Source organism: Rhinoderma darwinii, chromosome 2 (genome assembly GCF_050947455.1).
Source record: "Rhinoderma darwinii isolate aRhiDar2 chromosome 2, aRhiDar2.hap1, whole genome shotgun sequence".
NCBI lineage: Eukaryota > Metazoa > Chordata > Amphibia > Anura > Rhinodermatidae > Rhinoderma > Rhinoderma darwinii.
In genome coordinates this window covers 380660998-380684366 of record NC_134688.1, presented here as the reverse complement: position 1 = coordinate 380684366, position 23369 = coordinate 380660998, and the positions used below count along the sequence as shown (strand labels likewise).

The following is a 23369-nucleotide window of genomic DNA, read 5'->3' as shown; positions in this document are numbered from 1 at the left end:
ATTTTAGGAATTACCACATGTATTGAAGTGGGATCCTTATTGGGGCCATTCATGTGTCCGGCAGGTCTGATTTAGTTTGGCAAAACCAATATTTCTAATGAACTAATAAATAACTGAGTCAAAAAGTTAAAAGATATAAACTTTATTGGTCCCAATCAAAGGACAAGATACCCCCCTACAATAATTAGACAGACATAGTACAAAAAACAATAAAAAAAATTAGTAAAAACGGTCCCAGGAGAATAGGAGTCACACCAGACAAAATTGTGCCACAATCACTATAGAATTTTTAGTGACCTATCAAAGGCAGGAATCGCCTAGGACTATCCTCCCTATTGTACCATAGTATACAAAGGTGAAGTGGCCAACAATACAAAAAACAAGAGTAATAACGTTCCCTAAATAGGTTGGTTACCTCTGGTGGACATGACGGCAAAAAAACGTATTCCCCTGAGGACAAAAATATTACACATCAGTGTATAAAAATACATACAAAATTATAATTTTTTCGATTCTAGGATAAATAGGATTGAACGCATATGATTGTAAATCATAATGAAATCTCCCCCTATGTCCAATACATTTTCTGACTGATGTTTTATTACAATTCATCATTATTGACTCACAGATTATTGGTGCAAACCCCCAATATTAATTATTTCTGACAAATTATCTTTAAGTCTGAGGGTTTTTGTTGTATTACATGATCAGAGGCGTAATTTAAAGCTCATGTGAATGAACGAATGCAAAATCTGTAATAGGACACCCACCTACTATGTGCCAATTATAATAACGGTCTCTTCTCGCCTTTTGGGCCTCGCAGGCACCAGGGCCAGGTTGCGACTCTAGAGGCAGGGCCCTGTTAATATTCAGGCATAAATAAAGATATTTTTGTGGTTAAAGTGATATAAAGTAGTAGATAACCACATTGGGACAATTCACAGCCTATAACTTATACCTTTACTAATGCCATAATGTTATGGGTATGATTGATGGGTTAATCACATTAACTTTTTCAGTGTCATATTAAAAGGACTCCCATCAGGCTCTGACTTCCGGGAGGGAGATCATAAAATCCAGTACACAGTATATGACAGAGCTGAGAACAAGGCATCATGTAAATTTACTGTGAAAGTCAGAGGTATGTAAACTTATGATTGTTTTGGATCAAATATATGTGTTTATAATAAGCCCAAAAAAATGAAACTTAAAGCCCCTCTTGGCCCTTATATTAGGACTTACATGTGGTTGTGAAGGTTGCTCTTTTGTGACGCTCCATGCACACGGCAGAAACGTGTGCACGGAGCCTATATAACGGCACACAGAATTCGTATGACTTAGTGCTATGGAACCGCAGGGACTCTGCCTCCACACAGAACCGTATTAAGGGAGTATGCCATAATTTTATTCTGTCAGATTCATAAAAAACACTGTATGCCTTACTATGAAATGGGAGGCAAATGGAGGTACAATATGGCCCCATAGACTTCTATGGTTCCATTTTCAGGCAATTGGGCTAGGTTTCTTGTTGATCAGTCTTTTCAATGATACTCCTGTAGTCATCCCACCGTAGAACTCCAAGGAAAGGCAATCCTTCGCTGAGGCAGGAATTCCCACATAACATCCCACATGCACCATGAGAGCTAGAAGTCCAACAAACATCTATAATAGAAGCCATTTTTAAAGGAACAAATAACTGGATATATGCTATGTCATATTATATATAATATCACAAAAAGATTATTATTTTAAAAGTTATGAGCTTTTTTCTAAATATGCAAATGAGCTTATACCTGACAAATGGGCATCAACAGCAGCGATTCTCCTGAGGTGGAACTACCTCACAGCCTCTGACGCTGTCCAATCAGCATGAAGCTGCTTCACACAGTGCGAGAGACTGAGGCTGGAGGGAAGGGCGATCACTTAAAATAGCCATATCTCCGGCTGTGGACCACCTAGAGTAGCGGTTCTGGTGGCATATGAAAGATGAGAAATCTTTCATATGACACCAGGATCGCAGTTCTAGCTGTGAAACAATCAAAGATATCACCAGTTGAAAACACAGTCGAGAATGGAAGCTGTATACTACATGACCACTCTGTATCGCTGGACAGGGAAGGGGGAGAAGCTGTATGCTGGTTGGACAGCGTCATACTGAAAATATTACACCGCACAGGATGAAAAGAAAGAGTCACCTCCTATTTGGCTATTGGAGCCACATTTGCATATTTAGAAAAATGCTCATAACTTTGCAAATGATAAACATTTTTTTTAAAAACAAATTACACTGTAGTTATCAGCATCACAGCGCCTATTAGATTAGTTAGGAAATAGGGAATTAATAAACTAGTGACAGATCCTCTTATGAAAGAATTTTAACTGTGTGCAAGCAGTTAACCCCTGCATATGTCTTTATTTAAATATAAACCTGACACCTTATCTATAAGAGTTAACTACTAAACCATTTGCTTGTCTATCTGTCTTTCCACTAAGTAAGGCGCTGTGCTAAACTGAATGCTCCAGAGAATGGATACGTCAAGTGTCCGGGAGTTGGAGATAACTATGGTGCAACCTGTGACTACTTTTGCATGGGCGGTTACGAGCTGCAAGGAAGTCCAGCTCGTGTGTGCCAGTTCAATTCAGAGTGGTCAGGCGCAGAGCCCACGTGTTCCTGTAAGTATTTTTTTAGGTGAGATTTTAGTATTGATTTGTTCCACTGCTGCTTTTTATTTGCAATATACTTTGCATTCATATTGTTTATACGCAATGCAGAAATTAATCAGATTTCAGGTTGCTTCTGGGGGTTCAGTTCTTGGGGGCCTTGAGCTGTTGCCACCCTCTAAAACCGGCCATGGTTGTACCTCATGTCAACTGAATTTTTAACATTTCCTGCCATTCTTATCCTTCTACATCATGCACATGCTAAACCTTTGATATTACATCAGCCTAAGTAGAGAGCTCTTCAACCCCACATGCCCTTCCATTGCAACTGGTAATACCTTTTAATTTGAAAAATAGTGATTAAGCGTTGGTTCGCCAGACTTTATGGAATAAAGGCATCAATGACACTATTGGTTTGGCAACATCCATGGCTTCAGATGCTGGGATAACCCAATATTTATTTTAGGTTGTACTGTTTTTGAGAATGCAGAGTGCCCATCCAATAGTCCTGTCTGCATAGCAAGCCTGATAAATACTATTTCCTGACTACTAGTCTTAAAGGTTCTCTAAGCTAATGGAAGAGAGTCCATACAGCTATGTTGTTGCCTGCTGCCGTAAGGGTCCTATTACATGGCCCGACGAGGGCCGTGTAAACGAGCGCCAATCAACGAGACAGCTCATTGATCGGCGCTCGTTTGTTCCTTTCAAAAGGAGGTTTTTATGGGTGCGAGTGCTCGTTACTCCGATCGCTCATCCCCATACATTTCTATCCTGTTGGCAGCGCATCTCCCTATTTAGACAAGCAGATGTGCTGCTGACAATTATAATATTTTAGGCTGCGTAAACGATAGAATCAGCTGATGAACTATATTTGTTCATAGAAAAACATGTCTGACCTTATGACAGAACTAGGGATGCAGGGCCATTTAAAATTACTGTAGAACCCCTTTCAGCTTTACTGATCACTATAGGAGGTGTATATGTTTGCTTGCTTTTTATATGAACCTAATTGATATTACATCTGCTGTTCAGCTCTCTGTAATGAACTATTAATCATACTGTGGGACTGTAAGAGAATATTGACATAAACTCTTCTCAATATTTTATCTTCTTTATTCTCGTTCTCCACAATTCTTCTGGCAGGAGTAACTATAGCGTAATATAATTTTTTTTATTTGACATAAAGCAGAATATCTACAAGTTCAAGTTGTGGGCAGGATTTAGATTATACTCTAGGCTAGAGTCTAAATAGAAATCAATGGTTATCAAGCACAATGCTAACAGATGAGTGTGTTTCCCATTTAAATTTGTTCAACAGGTAAAACATAAGGATTTCAGGTTGATTGTTTGGCATACACATATTAGCATCCAAAACAGTGTAATGCTCAGGCTGGATTCACACGAGCGTGTGCGTTTTGCGCGCGCAAAAAACCCGGAGTTTTGCGCGTGCAAAAGCTCCATAAAAGCTCTGTGTGTCATCAGCATATGATGCGTGGCTGCGTGATTTATGACACCCATCATTATGACACTCTGTTTTTATGTTTTCATTCATAGTTTTTACTGCTGTTTCGCGAATCACGCGCGGCACACGGAAGTGCTTCCATGTGCTGTGCGTGTTTTTCACGCACCCATTGACTTCAATGGTTGCGCGATGCGCGAAAAATGCACAAATATAGGACATGTCGTAAGTTTTACACCGCGGACACACGCTGCGTGAAAATCACGGACTGTCTGAACTGCCCCATTGACTAACATAGGTCCGTCCACAACAGCTCTATGGGGTTGAGATCTGGTGACTGCGCTGGCCACTCCATTACAGACAGAATACCAGCTGCCTGCTTCTTCCCTAAATAGTTCTTGCATAATTTGGAGGTGTGCTTTGGGTCATTGTCCTGTTGTAGGATGAAATTGGCTCCAATCAAGCGCTGTCCACAGGGTATGGCATGGCGTTGCAAAATGGAGTGATAGCCTTCCTTATTCAAAATCCCTTTTACCTTGTATAAATCTCCCACTTTACCAGCACCAAATCAACCCCAGACCATCACATTACCTCCACCATGCTTGACAGATGGCGTCAGGCACTCTTCCAGCATCATTTCAGTTGTTCTGTGTCTCACAAATGTTCTTCTGTGTGATCCAAACACCTCAAACTTCGATTTGTCTGTCCATAACACTTTTTTCCAATCTTCCTCTGTCCAATGTCTGTGTGCTTTTGCCCATATTAATCTTTTCCTTTTATTAGCCAGTCTCAGATATGGCTTTTTCTTTGCCAATCTGCCCTGAAGGCCAGCACCCCGGAGTCGCCTCTTCACTGTAGACGTTGACACTGCCGTTTTGCGGGTACTATTTAATGAAGCTGCCAGTTGAGGACCTGTGAGGCATCTATTTCTCAAACTAGAGACTCTAATGTACTTGTCTTGTTGTTCAGTTGTGCACCGGGGCCTCCCACTTCTCTTTCTACTCTGGTTAGAGCCTGTGTGTGCTGTCCTCTGAAGGGAGTAGTACACACCGTTGAAGGAAATCTTCAGTTTCTTGGCAATTTCTCGCATGGAATAGCCTTCATTTCTAAGAACAAGAATAGACTGTCGAGTTTCACATGAAAGCTCTCTTTTTCTAGCCATTTTGAGAGTTTCATCGAACCCACAAATGTAATGCTCCAGATTCTCAACTAGCTCAAAGGAAGGTCAGTTTTATAGCTCCTCTAAACAGCAAAACTGTTTACAGCGGTGCTAACATAATTGCACAAGGGTTTTTTAAGTGTTTTCTAATCATCCATTAGCCTTCTAACACAGTTAGCAAACACAATGTACCATTAGAACACTGGAGTGATGGTTGCTGGAAATGGGCCTCTATACAACTATGTAGATATTGCATTAAAAAAAACAGCCGTTTGCAGCTAGAATAGTAATTTAGCACATTAACAATGTATAGAGTGTATTTTTGATTAATTTAATGTTATCCTCATTGAAAAAAACTGTGCTTTTCTTTAAAAAATAAGGAAATTTCTAAGTGACCCTAAACTTTTGAACGGTAGTGTATATATATATATATATATATATACATATATATATATATATATATATATATATATATATATATATATGTATATATGTATATATATATACAGTGCCCACCAAAAGTTCCGGAACACCCTCATAACTTTTGAACGGCTCGAGGTAGAGGGTTGACATTTGGTGGGATTTAATGGGGTCATAAAATCTACCAGTTAACACCAAAAAAAACCCACCCCCTAGCAAAATGATTTTTTTTTTCGCTGAGATATTTAACGTTAAAGTTATCATATTCATTATCTGCTACCGCCGGTGTTATCAATACCCAAAATGTACCGTGCGGAGGTCGCACGGTCAGATTTACATCTCATCGGGGTGACAGATTATTGTGAGTCCCCTTGCCTCTCACTTTTGTGTGTGTTTGTGTGTGCGCGTGCGTGTGTGTATACACAACCGGAGATAAGGACCCTGGGGTTCGTTATTCCCCCGGTATTTAACGACTCCAAACCCTCTCTGCGCTGTGTGTGTGTGTGTGTGTGTTGTCCGACCAACCAAAGCAAGACCGAGGACATGTATTATGTGTATTAGTACAAACATAACAATTAGGGTATGTGCACATGATATCGACCATTACGCCTGAAATTACAGAGCTGTTTTCAGGAGAAAACAGCTCCGTAATTGCAGATGTAATTGCTCGTCCTCGCATTTTGCGAGGCGCCATTGACGGCTGTAATTTAGAGCTGTTCTTCATTGAATTCAATGAAAAACTGATCAAATTACGTCCAAAGAAGTGTCCTGCACTTCTTTGACGAGGCAGTCATTTTAGGCATCGTCGTTTGACAGCTGTCAAACGATGACGCATAAATTACAGGTCGTCGGCACAGTATGTCGGCAAACCCATTCAAATGAATGGGCAGATGTTTGCCGACGTATTGGAGCCGTATTTTCAGGCGTAAATCGAGGCATAATACGCCTCGTTTACGCCTGAAAATAGGTCGTGTGAACCCAGCCTTACTGTATTAAATCAAATGTTCGAGCTGATGTCCTTCAACAACTTGACAGTGTCCTAAGCGAGCGTAAAACGTGTCGATAACGTTATTTTTAACATTTGGTGTGATTGAATTCGAAATGTTCACTATTCTTTCCCGCAGCTCATCTAAGTTTGAGATCCTAGTCTCAGACTTTACTTTTTAAATTCCCCAGTAAAAAAAAGTCTAATGGGGCCGGATCTGGTGATCTTGGTGGCCATTTTATCGGGCCTCTTCTACCAATCCATTGATCAGGAAAATTATCGTTCAGAAGATTGAGCTCGCAGAGAAAAATGAGCCGGAGCTCCATCCTGCTGATACCAAACATTGCGGAAAACTTTTCCCGCAATATTTTGAATAGCCGGTATCACTTGGTTTCTTAGCATTTATGTTTCCTTTAATGAAAAACGGTCCTACAATATGATTGAGCGATATTCCGGCCCAAACGTTAACCTTCTGAGAATACGGGATATGACTGTCTCTCATCCAATGTGGATTTTTGTCTGCCCAATACCTCATGTTCTGTCGATTTACAGAACCGTTTAGTTCAAACGTAGCTTCATCTGAAAAACAGGTCCAGTTGAAAATCTGATGATTATCATCAAATCGTGTCATCATTGTATTGCAAAATTCCACTCTTCTGTCATAATCATCTTCGTATAGCTTCAGTACCAGACGTATTTTATAAGGATGATAATGATGCCTCTTCAAAATTCGACGGACTGATGTGGCGCTGATATCATCTTGTTGTGCTCCACTCGAGACAGATGTATAAGGATTATCATGTACAGTGAGCAGAACATCTAAAGCTTTTTCATCATTACAAGCATGTTTGGGTCTTCCGGATCTTGGTGCGTCTTTAATTGAACCGGTTATTTCGAAACGATGATCAGTTCTTTTAACAGTTGACAATGAAATTGGATCACGGATAGGATAAGTGGCATTGAATAAATCCGCTACTTCTCGATAGGATCTTATTTTTTCTTCGCCATGCCCTCTCATCATCAATAAAGTGATCCTTTCCGTTTCGGTCAAATGCATTTTGTGATATGACAATAGAAATGTACAAAAATGAAAATTACTCTCCGAATTAGCGCTCTCTGAAATTCACAAGCGACTACCGAAATGTGTACACATGAAATCATGTTACAATCGTAGACAAGGTCCATTTTGTATCGCCGAGGCCGATTGTAATAATACGTCATTTAAAGTTTGCAAGACCAAAGAGCTTTCTAAGGATGTCAGGGACAAGATCATAGACCTGCACAAGGCTGGAATGGGCTACAAAACCATAAGTAAGACGCTGGGTGAGAAGGAGACAACTGTTGGTGCAATAGTAAGAAAATGGAAGACATACAAAATGACTGTCAATCGATATCGATCTGGGGCTCCATGCAAAATCTCACCTCGTGGGGTATCCTTGATCCTGAGGAAGGTGAGAGCTCAGCCGAAAACTACACGGGTGGAACTTGTTAATGATCTCAAGGCAGCTGGGACCACAGTCACCAAGAAAACCATTGGTAACACATTACACCGTAATGGATTCAAATCCTGCAGTGCCCGCAAGGTCCCCCTGCTCAAGAAGGCACATGTACAGGCCCGTCTGAAGTTTGCAAATGAACATCTGGATGATTCTGAGAGTGATTGGGAGAAGGTGCTGTAGTCAGATGAGACTAAAATTGAGCTCTTTGGTATTAACTCAACTCGCCGTGTTTGGAGGAAGAGAAATGCTGCCTATGACCCAAACAACACCGTCCCCACTGTCAAGCATGGAGGTGGAAACATTATGTTTTGGGGGTGTTTCTCTGCTACGGGCACAGGACTACTTCACCGCATCAATGGGAGAATGGATGGAGCCATGTACCGTCAAATCCGAGTTGCCAAGCGACAGCCTCGAAATCTTAATGATTTACAGATGATCTGCAAAGAGGAGTGGGCCAAAATTCCATTTAACATGTGTACAAACCTCATCATCAACTACAAAAAAACGTCTGACTGCTGTGCTTGCCAACAAGGGTTTTGCCACCAAGTATTAAGTCTTGTTTGCCAAAGGGATCAAATACTTATTTCTCTGTGCACAATGCAAATAAATATATATAATTTTGACTATGTGATTTTCGTTTTTTTTTATATATATAATCTATCTCTCACTGGTAAAATTAATCTAGCCTAAAAATTCTAGACTGTTCATGTCTTTGACAGTGGGCAAACTTACAAAATCAGCAAGGGATCAAATACTTATTTCCTCCGCTGTATATATATATATATATATATATATATATATATATATATATATATATATATATATATATATACTATATAGTGTACTGTCTAGAGTGACATTATTTTTGTGTACTTTCTATGGCTGCGTTATTTATATGTACTGTATATTACAGCAATCATTTTTTATTGAGTATACACCAGCAATATTTATATGTACTGTTTGGTGTTTGCTATATCACAACTGTACCTATGTGTAAAATATTTGGCAGGATTATTTGTGTACAATATGGTGGAATTTTTTACGTGATTTATTATGAGGCTACTCTGTGCGTACATGTCTGTGTATCTGTGTCTGCATGAGCACATTCATATGTCCAAGCCTATGAACTTCCATTGGCAATATCCTGCACATACCGCTCCCTCCCACTTCATTTCATTAGTTTCTGGGCCTCCACCACCCTCTTCACAGATACAATCCACTAGTGTGAGACAGATGAGGACAAAACAGAGCACTAATCAGGGAGCTGTAGTTTTCATGGCCCCGGTAGTGGCTGCAACCTGTGGGCTGTGATGACATTTTGTCCTGACACATGACTGCAGCATCAAGTGTCAACCTCCATGACCTCACTATTCTCATGTAGATTGTTTAAATTCATTTGAATGGTTAAAATTTGGAAAAAATGGTGTAAAGGATCTGCCAGGCACAGCTTCTGTGTCAACGCCCATGGGTAATCAGTCTGCACCTGTGTAAAGGATCTGCCAGGCACAGCTTCTGTATCAACGCCCATAGGTAATCAGTCTTCACCTGCTTCTATGTCTGTGAGACTGACTCCATCTTCCACCACTCAGGATGGCAGGCTTAGGAGTGGGAGAGCCTATCACAGCCTGGCCAGATGGAGCTAGCTCCCGCCCTCTGTCTATTTATACCTGCCTTTCCTGTTCCTCCTTGCTTGTGATTCTTCTCGTTTGGTTTCCTGGCCCTCCTGCAGCTTCTTGAACTATTTGTCCTTGCTTCATATTGACCCTGGCTTACTGACTACTCTCCTGCTCTGCGTTTGGTACCTCGTACACTCCTGGTTTGACTCGGCTTGTTCACTACTCTCCTGCTCTGCGTTTGGTACCTCATACACTCCTGGTTTGACTCGGCACGTTCACTACTCTTGTTGCTCACGGTGTTTCCGTGGGCAACTGTCCCATTTCCCTTAGCTTCTGTGTTCCCTTGTCTGTTTGTCTATCATGCACTTATTGAGCGTAGGGACCGTCGCCCAGTTGTACCCCGTCGCCTAGGGCGGGTCGTTGCAAGTAGGCAGGGACTGAGTGGCGGGTAGATTAGGGCTCACTTGTCTGTTTCCCTACCCCGGTCATTACATAATCACAAGCCCATATACCTAGTCTACCCTGGTCCCTGACACTACTATGGACCCCCTTGAGACCCTGGCTCAGCAAATGCAGGGCCTCTCCCTACAGGTCCAGGCCCTGGCTCAGAGGGACAACCAGCCTGATGCTACCCTGGTAGTGCCCCTCAACTCACCTCTGGAACCCCACCTCAAGTTGCCTGACCGGTTCTCAGGGGACCGGAAGACTTTTTTCTCCTTTCGGGAGAGTTGTAGGCTCTATTTTCGCTTAAAGCCCCACTCCTCTGGTTCTGAGAGCCAGGGGGTGGGTATAATTATGTCCCGGCTCCAGGACGGGCCCCAAGAATGGGCATTCTCCTTGGCTCCTGACGCCCCTGAACTTTCCTCCGTTGATCTTTTCTTTTCTGCTCTCGGGCTCATTTATGACGAGACTGACAAGACTGCCTTTGCCGAGAGTCAGCTGGTGACCTTACGTCAGGGTAAGAGACCTGTTGAGGAGTATTGTTCTGACTTTAGGAAGTGGTGCGTAGCTTCTCGGTGGAATGACCCTGCCTTAAGGTGCCAGTTTAGATTGGGTCTGTCGAACGCCCTGAAAGACCTGCTAGTTAGCTATCCCTCTTCTGACTCCCTAGATCAGGTTATGGCTTTAGCGGTACGACTTGACCGACGTCTCAGGGAACGACGACTTGAACGTGTTTGTGTTTTCCCCTCTGACTCCCCCATGATGCCTCCCGAGGTTCCGTTGCTTCGTTCTTCCACGGAAGACTCGGAGGTACCTATGCAACTCGGGGCCTCCGTGTCCCCCCAACAATGTAGAGAGTTCCGCAGGAAGAATAGTCTCTGCTTCTATTGTGGGGATGACAAGCATCAAGTGAACAACTGTCCTAGGCGTAAGAATAAGCAGCCGGAATAATTCCGCGCCTAAGTGATCATCGGGGAGGTCACTTGGGCGCACAGGTATTTCCTGTAAATATGAAACGTAATAAAATCTTGCTTCCCTTTCAGGTCTATTTTGGTGGTAGGTCTGCTACCGGCAGTGGATTTGTGGATTCTGGGTCTTCTGCTAATATCATGTCTGTGGAATTTGCTATGTCTCTAGCTATGCCTTTGATTGATTTGCCTAAACCTGTCCCGGTAGTGGGTATCAACTCCACTCCTCTTGCTAATGGTTATTTTACACAGCATACCCCTGTTTTTGAACTCCTTGTTGGCTCCATGCATTTGGAGCAGTGCTCTGTACTGTTGATGCAGGGATTATCGTCTGATTTGGTTTTAGGCCTTCCCTGGTTGCAGTTGCATAATCCCACGTTTGACTGGAATACTGGGGATCTTACCAAATGGGGTAATGAATGCTTGACGTCATGTTTTTCTGTTAATTCTATTTCTCCCCCTGAGGAGGTGAACACGCTACCTGAGTTTGTTCAGGACTTCGCTGATGTTTTCTCTAGGGAGGCCTCCGAAGTGTTACCTCCTCATAGAGAATACGATTGCGCTATCGATTTGGTACCAGGAGCTAAGCTCCCTAAAGGTAGGATATTTCATCTCTCTTGTCCCGAACGTGAAGCCATGAGAGAGTATATCCAGGAATGCCTGGCCAAGGGTTACATTCGCCCCTCTACTTCTCCGGTAGGTGCTGGCTTCTTCTTCGTAGGGAAGAAGGATGGTGGTCTTAGGCCATGCATTGACTACCGTAACTTGAATAAGGTCACTGTAAGGAACCAGTATCCCCTTCCTTTGATTCCTAATCTCTTTAATCAGGTTCAGGGGGCCCAATGGTTCTCTAAGTTTGATCTACGGGGGGCGTATAACCTTATCCGCATCAAAGAGGGGGATGAGTGGAAGACTGCGGTTAACACGCCCGAAGGTCATTTCGAATACCTCGTCATGCCCTTTGGGTTGTGTAATGCTCCCGCGGTCTTCCAGAAATTCATAAATGAGATTTTAAGAGACTACCTGGGGGTATTTCTTGTAGTGTACCTTGATGACATACTTGTGTTTTCCAAGGACTGGTCCTCCCACATTGAGCATGTCAGGAAGGTGCTCCAGGTCCTTCGGGAAAACAAACTGTTTGCGAAGACCGAAAAATGTGTGTTTGGGGTGCAGGAGATACCATTTTTGGGTCAAATCCTAACTCCTCATGAATTCCGCATGGCCCCCGCCAAGGTCCAGGCTGTGGCGGAATGGGTCCAACCTGCCTCCCTGAAGGCGTTACAGTGCTTCCTGGGGTTCGCTAATTATTACAGGAGATTTATTGCTAACTTCTCGGTCATCGCTAAGCCTCTTACGGATCTCACTCGCAAAGGTGCTGATCTTCTCCACTGGCCTCCTGAGGCTGTCCCGGCTTTTGGGGTCCTTAAGAAGTGCTTTATCTCGGCCCCGGTGCTGGTTCAGCCCAACCAAATGGAGCAATTTATCGTGGAGGTTGACGCGTCCGAGTTGGGAGTGGGGGCTGTCTTGTCCCAGGGTACCAGGTCCCTCACCCATCTCCGTCCCTGTGCCTACTTCTCCAGGAAGTTTTCGCCCACTGAGAGTAACTATGATATTGGCAACCGCGAACTTTTAGCCATTAAATGGGCATTTGAAGAGTGGCGCCACTTCCTGGAGCGGGCTAGGCACCAGGTAACGGTCCTTACCGACCACAAGAACCTGGTTTTCCTAGAATCTGCAGGAGGCTAAACCCGAGACAAGCTCGATGGGCGTTATTTTTTACCAGATTCAACTTTTTGGTTACCTATAGGGCTGGATCTAAAAATATTAAGGCTGATGCACTGTCGCGTAGCTTCATGGCCAGCCCTCCTTCAGAGGAAGATCCTGCTTGTATTTTGCCTCCAGGTATAATCATTTCCTCTATTGATTTTGATTTAGTCTCTGAAATTGCGGCTGATCAAGGTTCAGCTCCCGGGAACCTTCCTGAGAACAAGCTGTTTGGTCCCCTGCAATTCCGGCTAAGGGTACTTAGCGAAAATCATGACTCCGCACTATCTGGTCATCCAGGCATCCTGGGTACCAAGCACCTCATTGCCAGAAACTATTGGTGGCCTGGGTTGCCTAAAGACGTTAAGGCCTACGTCGCCGCTTGTGAAGTTTATGCTAGGTCCAAGACTCCCAGGTCCCGACCAGCGGGCTTACTACGTTCTTTGCCCATTCCCCAGAGACCTTGGACCCATATCTCCATGGATTTTATCACCGATTTGCCTCCATCTCAAGGCAAGTCGGTGGTGTGGGTTGTAGTAGACTGCTTCATTAAGATGTGCCACTTTGTGCCCCTCAAGAAACTACCCAATGCTAAGACGTTAGCTACCTTGTTTGTCAAACACATCCTGCGTCTCCATGGGGTCCCGGTCAATATTGTTTCTGACAGAGGGGTACAATTTGTTTCATTGTTTTGGAGAGCCTTCTGTAAAAAGTTGGAGATTGATCTGTCCTTCTCCTCTGCCTTCCATCCTGAAACTAATGGCCAAACTGAGAGGACTAATCAGTCTCTACAACAATATTTAAGGTGTTTTATCTCTGACTGTCAATATGATTGGGTCTCCTTCATTTCCCTCGCTGAATTTTCCCTTAATAACCGGGTCAGTAACTCGTCAGGGGTCTCCCCCTTTTTCTGTAATTTTGGGTTTAATCCATAGTTCTCCTCCGTTTCACCTGGTAGTTCCAACAATCCCGAGGTAGAGGTCGTTCATCGGGAACTGTGCACAGTCTGGGCCCAGGTTCAGAAGAACCTAGAGGCGTCCCAGAGCATACAAAAAACTCAGGCAGATAGAAGACGTTCTGCTAACCCCTTGTTTATGGTCGGGGATCTGGTATGGCTATCGTCAAAAAATTTGCGCCTTAAAGTCCCGTCCAAGAAGTTTGCTCCCCAGTTTATAGGGCCGTACAAGGTCATTGAAGTCCTCAATCCTGTCTCCTTCCGACTGGAGTTGCCCCCATCTTTTCGAGTACACGACGTGTTTCATGCCTCCCTCCTTAAACGTTGCTCCCCGTCCTTGGCTCCCTCGAGGAGACCTCCGGTCCCTGTTCTCGCCCCTGAGGGGGTAGAATTCGAGGTGGCCAAGATTGTGGACAGCAAGATGGTCCAAGGATCCCTCCAGTACCTGGTCCATTGGAGAGGATACAGGCCTGAGGAGAGGACTTGCGTACCCGCCCGGGATGTTCACGCTGGGGTATTGGTCAGGAGATTCCACCTTCGTTTCCCCAATAAACCAGGTCCACCTAGAAAGGGTCCGGTGGCCCCTCATAAAAGGGGGGGTACTGTAAAGGATCTGCCCGGCACAGCTTCTGTGTCAACGCCCATGGGTAATCAGTCTGCACCTGCTTCTATGTGAGACTGACTCCATCTTCCACCACTCAGGATGGCAGGCTTAGGAGTGGGAGAGCCTATCACAGCCTGGCCAGACGGAGCTAGCTCCCACCCTCTGTCTATTTATACCTGCCTTTCCTGTTCCTCCTTGCTTGTGATTCTTCTCTGTTGGTTTCCTGGCCCTGCTGCAGCTTCTTGAACTATTTGTCCCTGTTTCATATTGACCCTGGCTTACTGACTACTCTCCTGCTCTGCGTTTGGTACCTCGTACACTCCTGGTTTGACTCGGCTTGTTCACTACTCTCCTGCTCTGCGTTTGGTACCTTGTACACTCCTGGTTTGACTCGGCTCGTTCACCACTCTTGTTGCTCACGGTGTTGCCGTGGGCAACTGCCCAATTTCCCTTAGCTTCTGTGTACCCTTGTCTGTTTGTCTGTCGTGCACTTATTGAGCGTAGGGACCGTCGCCCAGTTGTACCCCGTCGCCTAGGGCGGGTCGTTGCAAGTAGGCAGGGACTGAGTGGCGGGTAGATTAGGGCTCACTTGTCTGTTTCCCTACCCCCATCATTACATATGGGTGTTCTAATAAGCCCTGCCTCTGACATGCACTGCTCCAACCCATCTGACTACATGGAAACTATGTTGTATATGTTGAAAACTATGTACAGTGCTCAAATAATACTAACTTACTATATAACCCGATAACTTACCCATTCTAACAGTAGTTTGATAACAGTACAATACAATTTCTAAATAAAACTGCTATACATCTGTGGAGCCCCCTTAAGCAGGGACAGCCATTGCGCACTGTGCACCCGCAAAGGTCCCACACCTCCAAGGCTTATTCTATGCTTATTCATCCTTTGATTAAAGCAGGGATCTTAAAATCTGACATACTAAATCCTCGCAGACATCAAAGCACAATTAGGCTGCCCCATAGCCGCCATGTATGCATATGTCCTAAGGGCCAGAGTTGGGGGATCTCCCTTCAGTTCCATCAACAACAGGAGTGGATCACAAAACTTTTTTGGGGATGTTTTTCCGTGTTCTTAAATACTTTCTCCTTTTTGGTGACAAAAATAGAGAGCACAGATCTTACTAACCTTCAAAAACTAAGCACATTGACTTCACACTGACACCTATTTTTCTAGGACAAAAATATAAAATAAAATCTGTATTGTTTAATAGTAAATAGGACAAAAGACTCTGAAAAAGGGTATAACAGAGTGCAGAGGTCATTTTAAATGCAATTACGAGCAGACTCCTGCATGTTCTTCTCAAAATACATTATGCAGCCTTCAACATCAGTGTCTAATATGAGATGGAGTTTGTCTGCTGCCTCTGTACTAGAAGAACTCAACCTTGAACACAGTAATCCTGGATTTTATGTGAATAAGATGACCAGTTCTGCCCGTCTAGATCAGGGTGACCTAAAGACATTTATTTTCTATAAAAAATAGGATGGTTTTACAGGACTATATAAATAAAGCAAAAAGGCTGGGCACATCTACCACTAACTTAAAAAATTCATAGACGTAATGATTATTTGGCCAATATAACTAATAAAAATTACTGCTAGGGATTATTGTCACATATGTGATGACAAAACGAATGGTTCCAATTAGTGGAAATCTGCGTCAGTGGGTGGAGCATAATTTTGATGTACTTCAAAATAGTAGTTATTGCAACAAATGTGTTCATACACCTAATATAACCAAAGTAATATTTTAAGAATATTTGCAATGATAAAAATGATTCCTATTCACATTACAGCAGCCTGAAGGGAAGGGGGTTGTACACAGCAGGTCAAAGTATAGAGCAGGCATCTCAAACACATGGCCAGCGGGCTGCATGCGACCCCTGTGGCTGTCATATGCGGGCCGCAGGGCACCGAAGATCCCTCGGGATAGGAGAGAGCAGGCCGAAGGAGGTGCAAGCCGGAGCTCCTTCATGATGTCATGAAGGAGCGCAGTCCCTTTCCCAAGCTGCTGGATTGTTGGTAGTAGGTGAGTAATGGCCATACAGCCCCCTGTAGATAGTGCAGCCCCCCTGTAGATAGCTCCTTTGGGGCTCCCTCTAGGTGTTAAATCCCCAACCAGCTCTGGCCGGGGATTCCTCTGCTGGAGGAGCCCCTGTAGTCACTGTCCATGTGTAGAAAGTGACTTCAAGCGCGTGTGTGTGTGTGTGTGTGTGTGTGTGTGTGTGTGTGTGTGTGTATGTATGGGTGTGTGTGTGTGTGTGTGTGTGTCACTATCTACATGTGGGTGTGTGTGTGTTCATATCTACAGAGGGCATTGTGGCATTATCTTCAGAGGGCATTGCAGAATTATGTACAGAGGACAGTGTGGCATTATCTACAGAGGTAACTGTGGCATTATCTATAAAGTGTGGCAATATATACAGAGGGCAATGTGGCATTAACTACAGAGGGCATTGTGGCATTATCTACAGATGGCACTGTGGCATTACCTACAGAGGGCACTGTGGCATTATCTACAGAGGGCACTGTGGCATTATCTATGGGGGGTGTGAAACCATCTACAGATGGCACTGTGGCATTATCTACAGAGGGCACTGTGGCATTATCTACAGAGGGCACTGTGGCATTATCTACAGAGGGCACTGTGGCATTATCTATGGGGGGTGGCACCATCTACAGAGGGCATTGTGGCATTATCTACAGAGGGCACTATGTCATTATCTACAGAGCGCACTGTGGCACCATCTACAGAGGGCACTGTGGCATTATCTACAGAGGGCACCGTGGCATTATCTATGGGGGTGTGAAACCATCTACAGAGGGCACTGTGGCATTATCTACAAAGGGCACTGTAGCAATATTTACAGAGGGCACAGTGGCATTATCTACAGAAGGCACTGTGTCACTATCTAAAAAGGTCAAACAATGGAATATCACAGCACCAGATATATGATTATATGGGTGAAAGTCTCAACAGAACCTGATCCAAAGTCCTTTGATGTAATCCAAATAGAGAGACGAGACAGCACATCCAAAAAAAGGGGGAATTTATTCACCCAAATATGCAACATTTCAATCCAATAAGACCTTTCTCAAGCATGCTTTTTTGGATGTGCTGTCTCGTCTCTCTATTTGGATTACTATCTAAAAAGGGGCTGCCCAATCTTGACATTCTTGTGTCTGCCAAATGCTGCTAACTGAGCAGCCAGACTGCATTTAGAGACACTTAAAGAAGCTCTGTCACCACATTATAAGTGCCCTATCTCCTACATAAGGAGATCGGCGCTGTAATGTAGGTGACAGCAGTGGTTTTTATTTAGAAAAACAATCTATTTTTACCACTTTATGAGCGATTTTTAGTTTTATGCTAATTAGTTTCTTAATGCCCAAGTGGGCGTGTTTTTACTTTAGACCAAGTGGGCGTTGTGCAGAGGATTGTATGACGCTGACCAATCAGCGTCATACACTTCTCTCCATTGATTTACACTGCACTAGCGATATATCTATATCGTTATGTGCAGCAACATACACACACTATAACATTACTGCAGTGTCCTCATAATGAATATACATTACCTCCAGCCAGGACGTGATGTGCTTTCAGAATCCTCACACTTCTGAATCTTTTCTGCGAGATTTCCAGCAAGGCAAACGTAATCTTGCGAGATTACGATGTAAACGAGATTATGTTTGCCTTGCTGGAAATCTCACAGAAAAGCTTCAGACGTGTCAGGACTCGGAATACACATCACGTCCTGGCTGGAGGTAATGTATATTCATTATCAGGACACTGCAGTAATGTTATAGTGTGTGTATGTAGCTGCACATAACGATATAGCTATATCACTATCTGCAGTGTAAATGAATAGAAAGAAGTATATGACGCTGATTGGTCAGCGTTATACACTCCTCTGTACAACGCCCACTTGGCCTAAAGTAAAAACACGCCCACTTGGGCATTAAGAAACTAATTAGCATAAAGCTAAAAATCGCTCATAAAGTGGTAAAAATAGATCGTTTTTCTAAATAAAAAGCACTGCTGTCACCTACATTATAGCGCCTATCTCCTTATGTAGGAGATAGAGCACTTATAAGGGCATGCCCCCACGTGGCGGATTTCCTCCGCAACTGTCCGCATCAATGCCGCACCTAATCCGGGTTGCGGATTACGGCTGCGGATCTGCCCAAAATGTGCAGTAAATTGATGCGGACTAGCTGCTGCGGACTGCGGTGAAAGTGCTTCCCTTCTCTATATCAGTGCAGGATAGAGAGAAGGGACAGCACTTTCCCTAGTGAAAGTAAAAGAATTTCATACTTACCGGCCGTTGTCTTGGTGACGCGTCCCTCTTTCGGCATCCAGCCCGACCTCCCTGGATGACGCGGCAGTCCATGTGACCGCTGCAGCCTGTGATTGGCTGCAGCTGTCACTTAGACTGAAACGTCATCCTGGGAAGCCGGACTGGAGACAGAAGCAGGGAGTTCTCGGTAAGTATGAACTTCTATTTTTTTTACAGGTTGCTGTATATTGGGATCGGTAGTCACTGTCCAGGGTGCAGAAACAGTTACTGCCGATCGCTTAACTCTTTCAGTACCCTGGACAGTGACTATTTACTGACGTCTCCTAGCAACGCTCCCGTAATTCCGGGAGCCCCATTGACTTCCTCAGTCTGGCTGTAGACCTAGAAATACATAGGTCCAGCCAGAATGAAGAAATGTCATGTTAAAAAAGCAAGACGCATCCGCAGCACACATAACATGTGCATGACAGCTGCAGACTTCATTGCGGAATTTAGAATCTCCATTGAAGTCAATGGAGAAATTCCGCCATGAGTCCGCAACCAGTCCGCCACTGCTCCGCAACAGACAGAGCATGCTGCGGACACCAAATTCCGCTCCGCAGCCTATGCTCCGCAGCGGAATTTTACGCATCGTCTAAATTTAAGTGGAAGTCAATGGAGAAACGGCTCCGCTGCGGATTAACGCTGCGGAGTGTCCGCAGCGGAATTCAAGTGAAATTCCGCCACGTGTGAACCCAGCCTAATGTGGTGACAGAGTCTCTTTAAACTGGAAAACCGGATTGTTAATATAAGCACATTTAGTAAACTCACAAATTTCCGGTAAGTTTAAACCTAGCTGTATGATTATAGTAATGTAGTATTGTTATAGTAATGTAGTATTATTATCGTAATGTAGTAATGTAGTATTTTTATAGTAATGTAGTATTATAGTAATGTAGTATTGTTATAGTAATGTAGTATTATAGTACTGTAGAATTATTATAGTAATGTAGAATTGTTATAGTAATGTAGTAGTATTATAGTAATGTGGTATTATTATAGTAATGTAATATTGTTATAGTAATGTAGTATTATAGTAATGTAGTATTATTATAGTAATGTAGTATTTTTTATAGCAATGTAGTATTGTTATAGTAATGTAGTATTATTATATGAATGTAGTATTATTATAGTAATTTAGTATTATTATAGTAATGTAGTATTATTATATTACTGTAGTATTATATTAATGTAGTATTGTTATAGTATGTAGTATTATTATAGTAATGTAGTATTGTTATAGCAAGGTAGTATTATAGTAACGTAGTATTGTTGTAAACATGTAGTATTATTATGGTAATTTAGTATGGTTATAATAATGTAGTATTATAGTAATGTAGTATTGTTATAGTAATATAGTATTATTGTAGTAATATAGTAGTATTATAGTAATGTAGTATTATTATAGTAATGTAGTAATGTTATAGTAATGTAGTATTATAGTAATGTAGTATTATTATAGTAATGTAGTATTGTTATAGTAATGTAGTATTATAGTAATGTAGTATTGTTGTAGTAATGTAGTATTATTATGGTAATGTAGTATTGTTATAGTAATGTGGTATTATAGTAATGTAGTATTATTATAGTAATGTAGTATTATTATAGTAATGTGGTATTATTATAGTAATGTAGTATTGTTATAGTAATGTAGTATTATAGTAATGTAGTACTGTTATAGTAATGTAGTATTATTATAGTAATGTAGTATTGTTATAGTAATGTAGTATTATAGTAATGTAGTACTGTTATAGTAATGTAGTATTATTATAGTAATGTAGTATTGTTGTAGTAATGTAGTATTATTATGGTAATGTGGTATTATTATAGTAATGTAGTAGTATTATAGTAATGTAGTAGAAATATAGTAATGCAGTACTGTTATAGTAATGTAGTATTATTATAGTAATGTAGTGCTGTTATAGTAATGTGGTATTATTATAGTAATGTAGTATTGTTATAGTAATATAGTATTATAGTAATGTAGTACTGTTATAGTAATGTAGTATTATTATAGTAATGTAGTATTATAGTAATGTAGTATTATTATAGTAATGTAGTATTTTTATAGCAATGTAGTATTGTTATAGTAATGTAGTATTATTATATTAATGTAGTATTATTATAGTAATTTAGTATTATTATAGTAATGTAGTATTATTATATTACTGTAGCATTATAGTAATGTAGTATTGTTATAGTATGTAGTATTATTATAGTAATGTAGTATTGTTATAGTAAGGTAGTATTATAGTAACGTAGTATTGTTGTAAACATGTAGTATTATTATGGTAATTTAGTATGGTTATAGTAATGTAGTATTATTATAATAATGTAGTATTATAGTAATGTAGTATTGTTATAGTAATATAGTATTATTGTAGTAATATAGTATTGTTATAGTAATGTAGTATTATTATAGTAATGTAGTATTGTTATAGTAATGTAGTATTATAGTAATGTAGTATTATTATAGTAATGTAGTATTGTTATAGTAATGTAGTATTATAGTAATGTAGTATTGTTGTAGTAATGTAGTATTATTATGGTAATTAGTATTGTTATAGTAATGTAGTATTATAGTAATGTAGTATTATTATAGTAATGTGGTATTATTATAGTAATGTACTATTGTTATAGTAATGTAGTATTATAGTAATGTAGTATTATTATAGTAATGTAGTACTGTTATAGTAATGTAGTATTATTATAGTAATGTAGTATTGTTATAGTAATGTAGTATTATAGTAATGTAGTAGTTATAGTAATGTAGTATTATTATAGTAATGTAGTATTGTTGTAGTAGTAATGTAGTATTATTATGGTAATGTGGTATTATTATAGTAATGTAGTAGTATTATAGTAATGTAGTAGTAATATAGTAATGTAGTACGGTTATAGTAATGTAGTATTATTATAGTAATGTAGTACTGTTATAGTAATGTGGTATTATTGTAGTAATGTAGTATTGTTATAGTAATATAGTATTATAGTAATGTAGTACTGTTATAGTAATGTACTATTATTATAGTAATGTAGTATTATAGTACTGTAGTACTGTTATAGTAATGTAGTATTATTATAGTAATATAGTATTGTTGTAGTAATGTAGTATTATTATGGTAATGTGGTATTATTATAGTAATGTAGTATTATTATAGTAATGTAGTATTGTTATAGTAATGTGGTATTATTATAGTAATGTAGTACTGTTATAGTAATGTGGTATTATTATAGTAATGTAGTATTGTTATAGTAAAGTAGTATTATAGTAGTATTGTCATAGTAGTTTAAATAACTAATTGATTAACAGTAATTTTGAATTGCATCAAATTTGAACGTAATGCGGCCCGTCAACCTCACATTTTTTCTATGTGCGACCCATTTACCCGGCCTGGTATAAAGAATCTCGAAAGCCTGTGTGCTCTCCTCCCCAAAATACATTATGATGCTAACAGCTGTATGATCTGCCTTCCCTAAACACTTGAAAACCCTTCCCCTCTCCACTCTCTGATCTGCTGTGTACAGCCTCCTCCTCCTCTTTTGATTTACTATTCATCTATTCATAACAATAGGTATACTTTACTTTATTAGGTTTTTAGCTGTTATTTCCTAAGATGAGATTGCTGTATGTTACACAGAATACAACATGCACAATATGCTTTTTTACGCAATATTTACCTTGTTAGTGAAACTATATTAACCATATCATATTCACAGTTGCTATTAGTAAGGGTAGTCATGGAAATGTAGCTAGTGAACCGATACAGTACAATATGTCCACACTAGTTTATTCAGCATTCATTTAAGAGACTGTTCATTAAGACACAAGATGTTCCCATCAACATCCCTCAAGAAGGGGTCCTATGATATTTTGTAACCTGTGTTTTTCGTCAGCATTATGTCTATAAATAATATATGGTGTCCACATGGTTTTAGAGGTTACAGCAGTTGAATATTATTTTTGTGTGTTTTATGCAGTTATGACTATTAATATTGGATTAAGAAATGTGGTTGAATTTCTGGATCAGTTTTATGAAAAAAGAAGATTGTTAGTTATATCCACACCTACTGCGGCTGATTTTTACTACAGGTTACAAGTGGGAACGCTTCAGGTACAGAGAAATGAATGCAATTATGTTGTTGCTCACGGATCGTAAGGGTAAATTGCATTATCAGTAATAATCTAATGTATCATCCAGTATCGGAATCTTTCCTTTCAGTGATTTTCAATCCTATTACCATGGGGGAACCACTGAAAATGGTTTCATCTCCGTTGAAGCCCTCTCTTATTCTGACCTCAAAGAAGCTATCTGTAGGGTGGGTAAAGCATTCTAAAATAATTTAGTCAAAATTTGTTGACTGCTTTGCTTGGCCCAATGCACACTTTTATCTGCGAATAAAGTGGATCTGAGGTTAGAAGAAGGGCTTAGTAAAATAAAAGCACAGTATGTTGCCTTGTAGACTTATTAGGC

At 41.0% G+C, this 23369-nt stretch overlaps 1 protein-coding gene across 1 annotated transcript in view; it reads left to right on the top strand.

The window, feature by feature from the left end:
* Positions 1–23369, top strand: part of SRPX (sushi repeat containing protein X-linked) — a 100195-nt gene that overhangs the window by 69748 nt on the left and 7078 nt on the right. The window contains exons 6-8 of the mRNA XM_075850762.1: positions 1020–1141; positions 2494–2673; positions 22876–23009. Coding sequence (XP_075706877.1) covers positions 1020–1141; positions 2494–2673; positions 22876–23009 — 436 coding nt within the window. The remainder of the gene's footprint in view (positions 1–1019; positions 1142–2493; positions 2674–22875; positions 23010–23369) is intronic.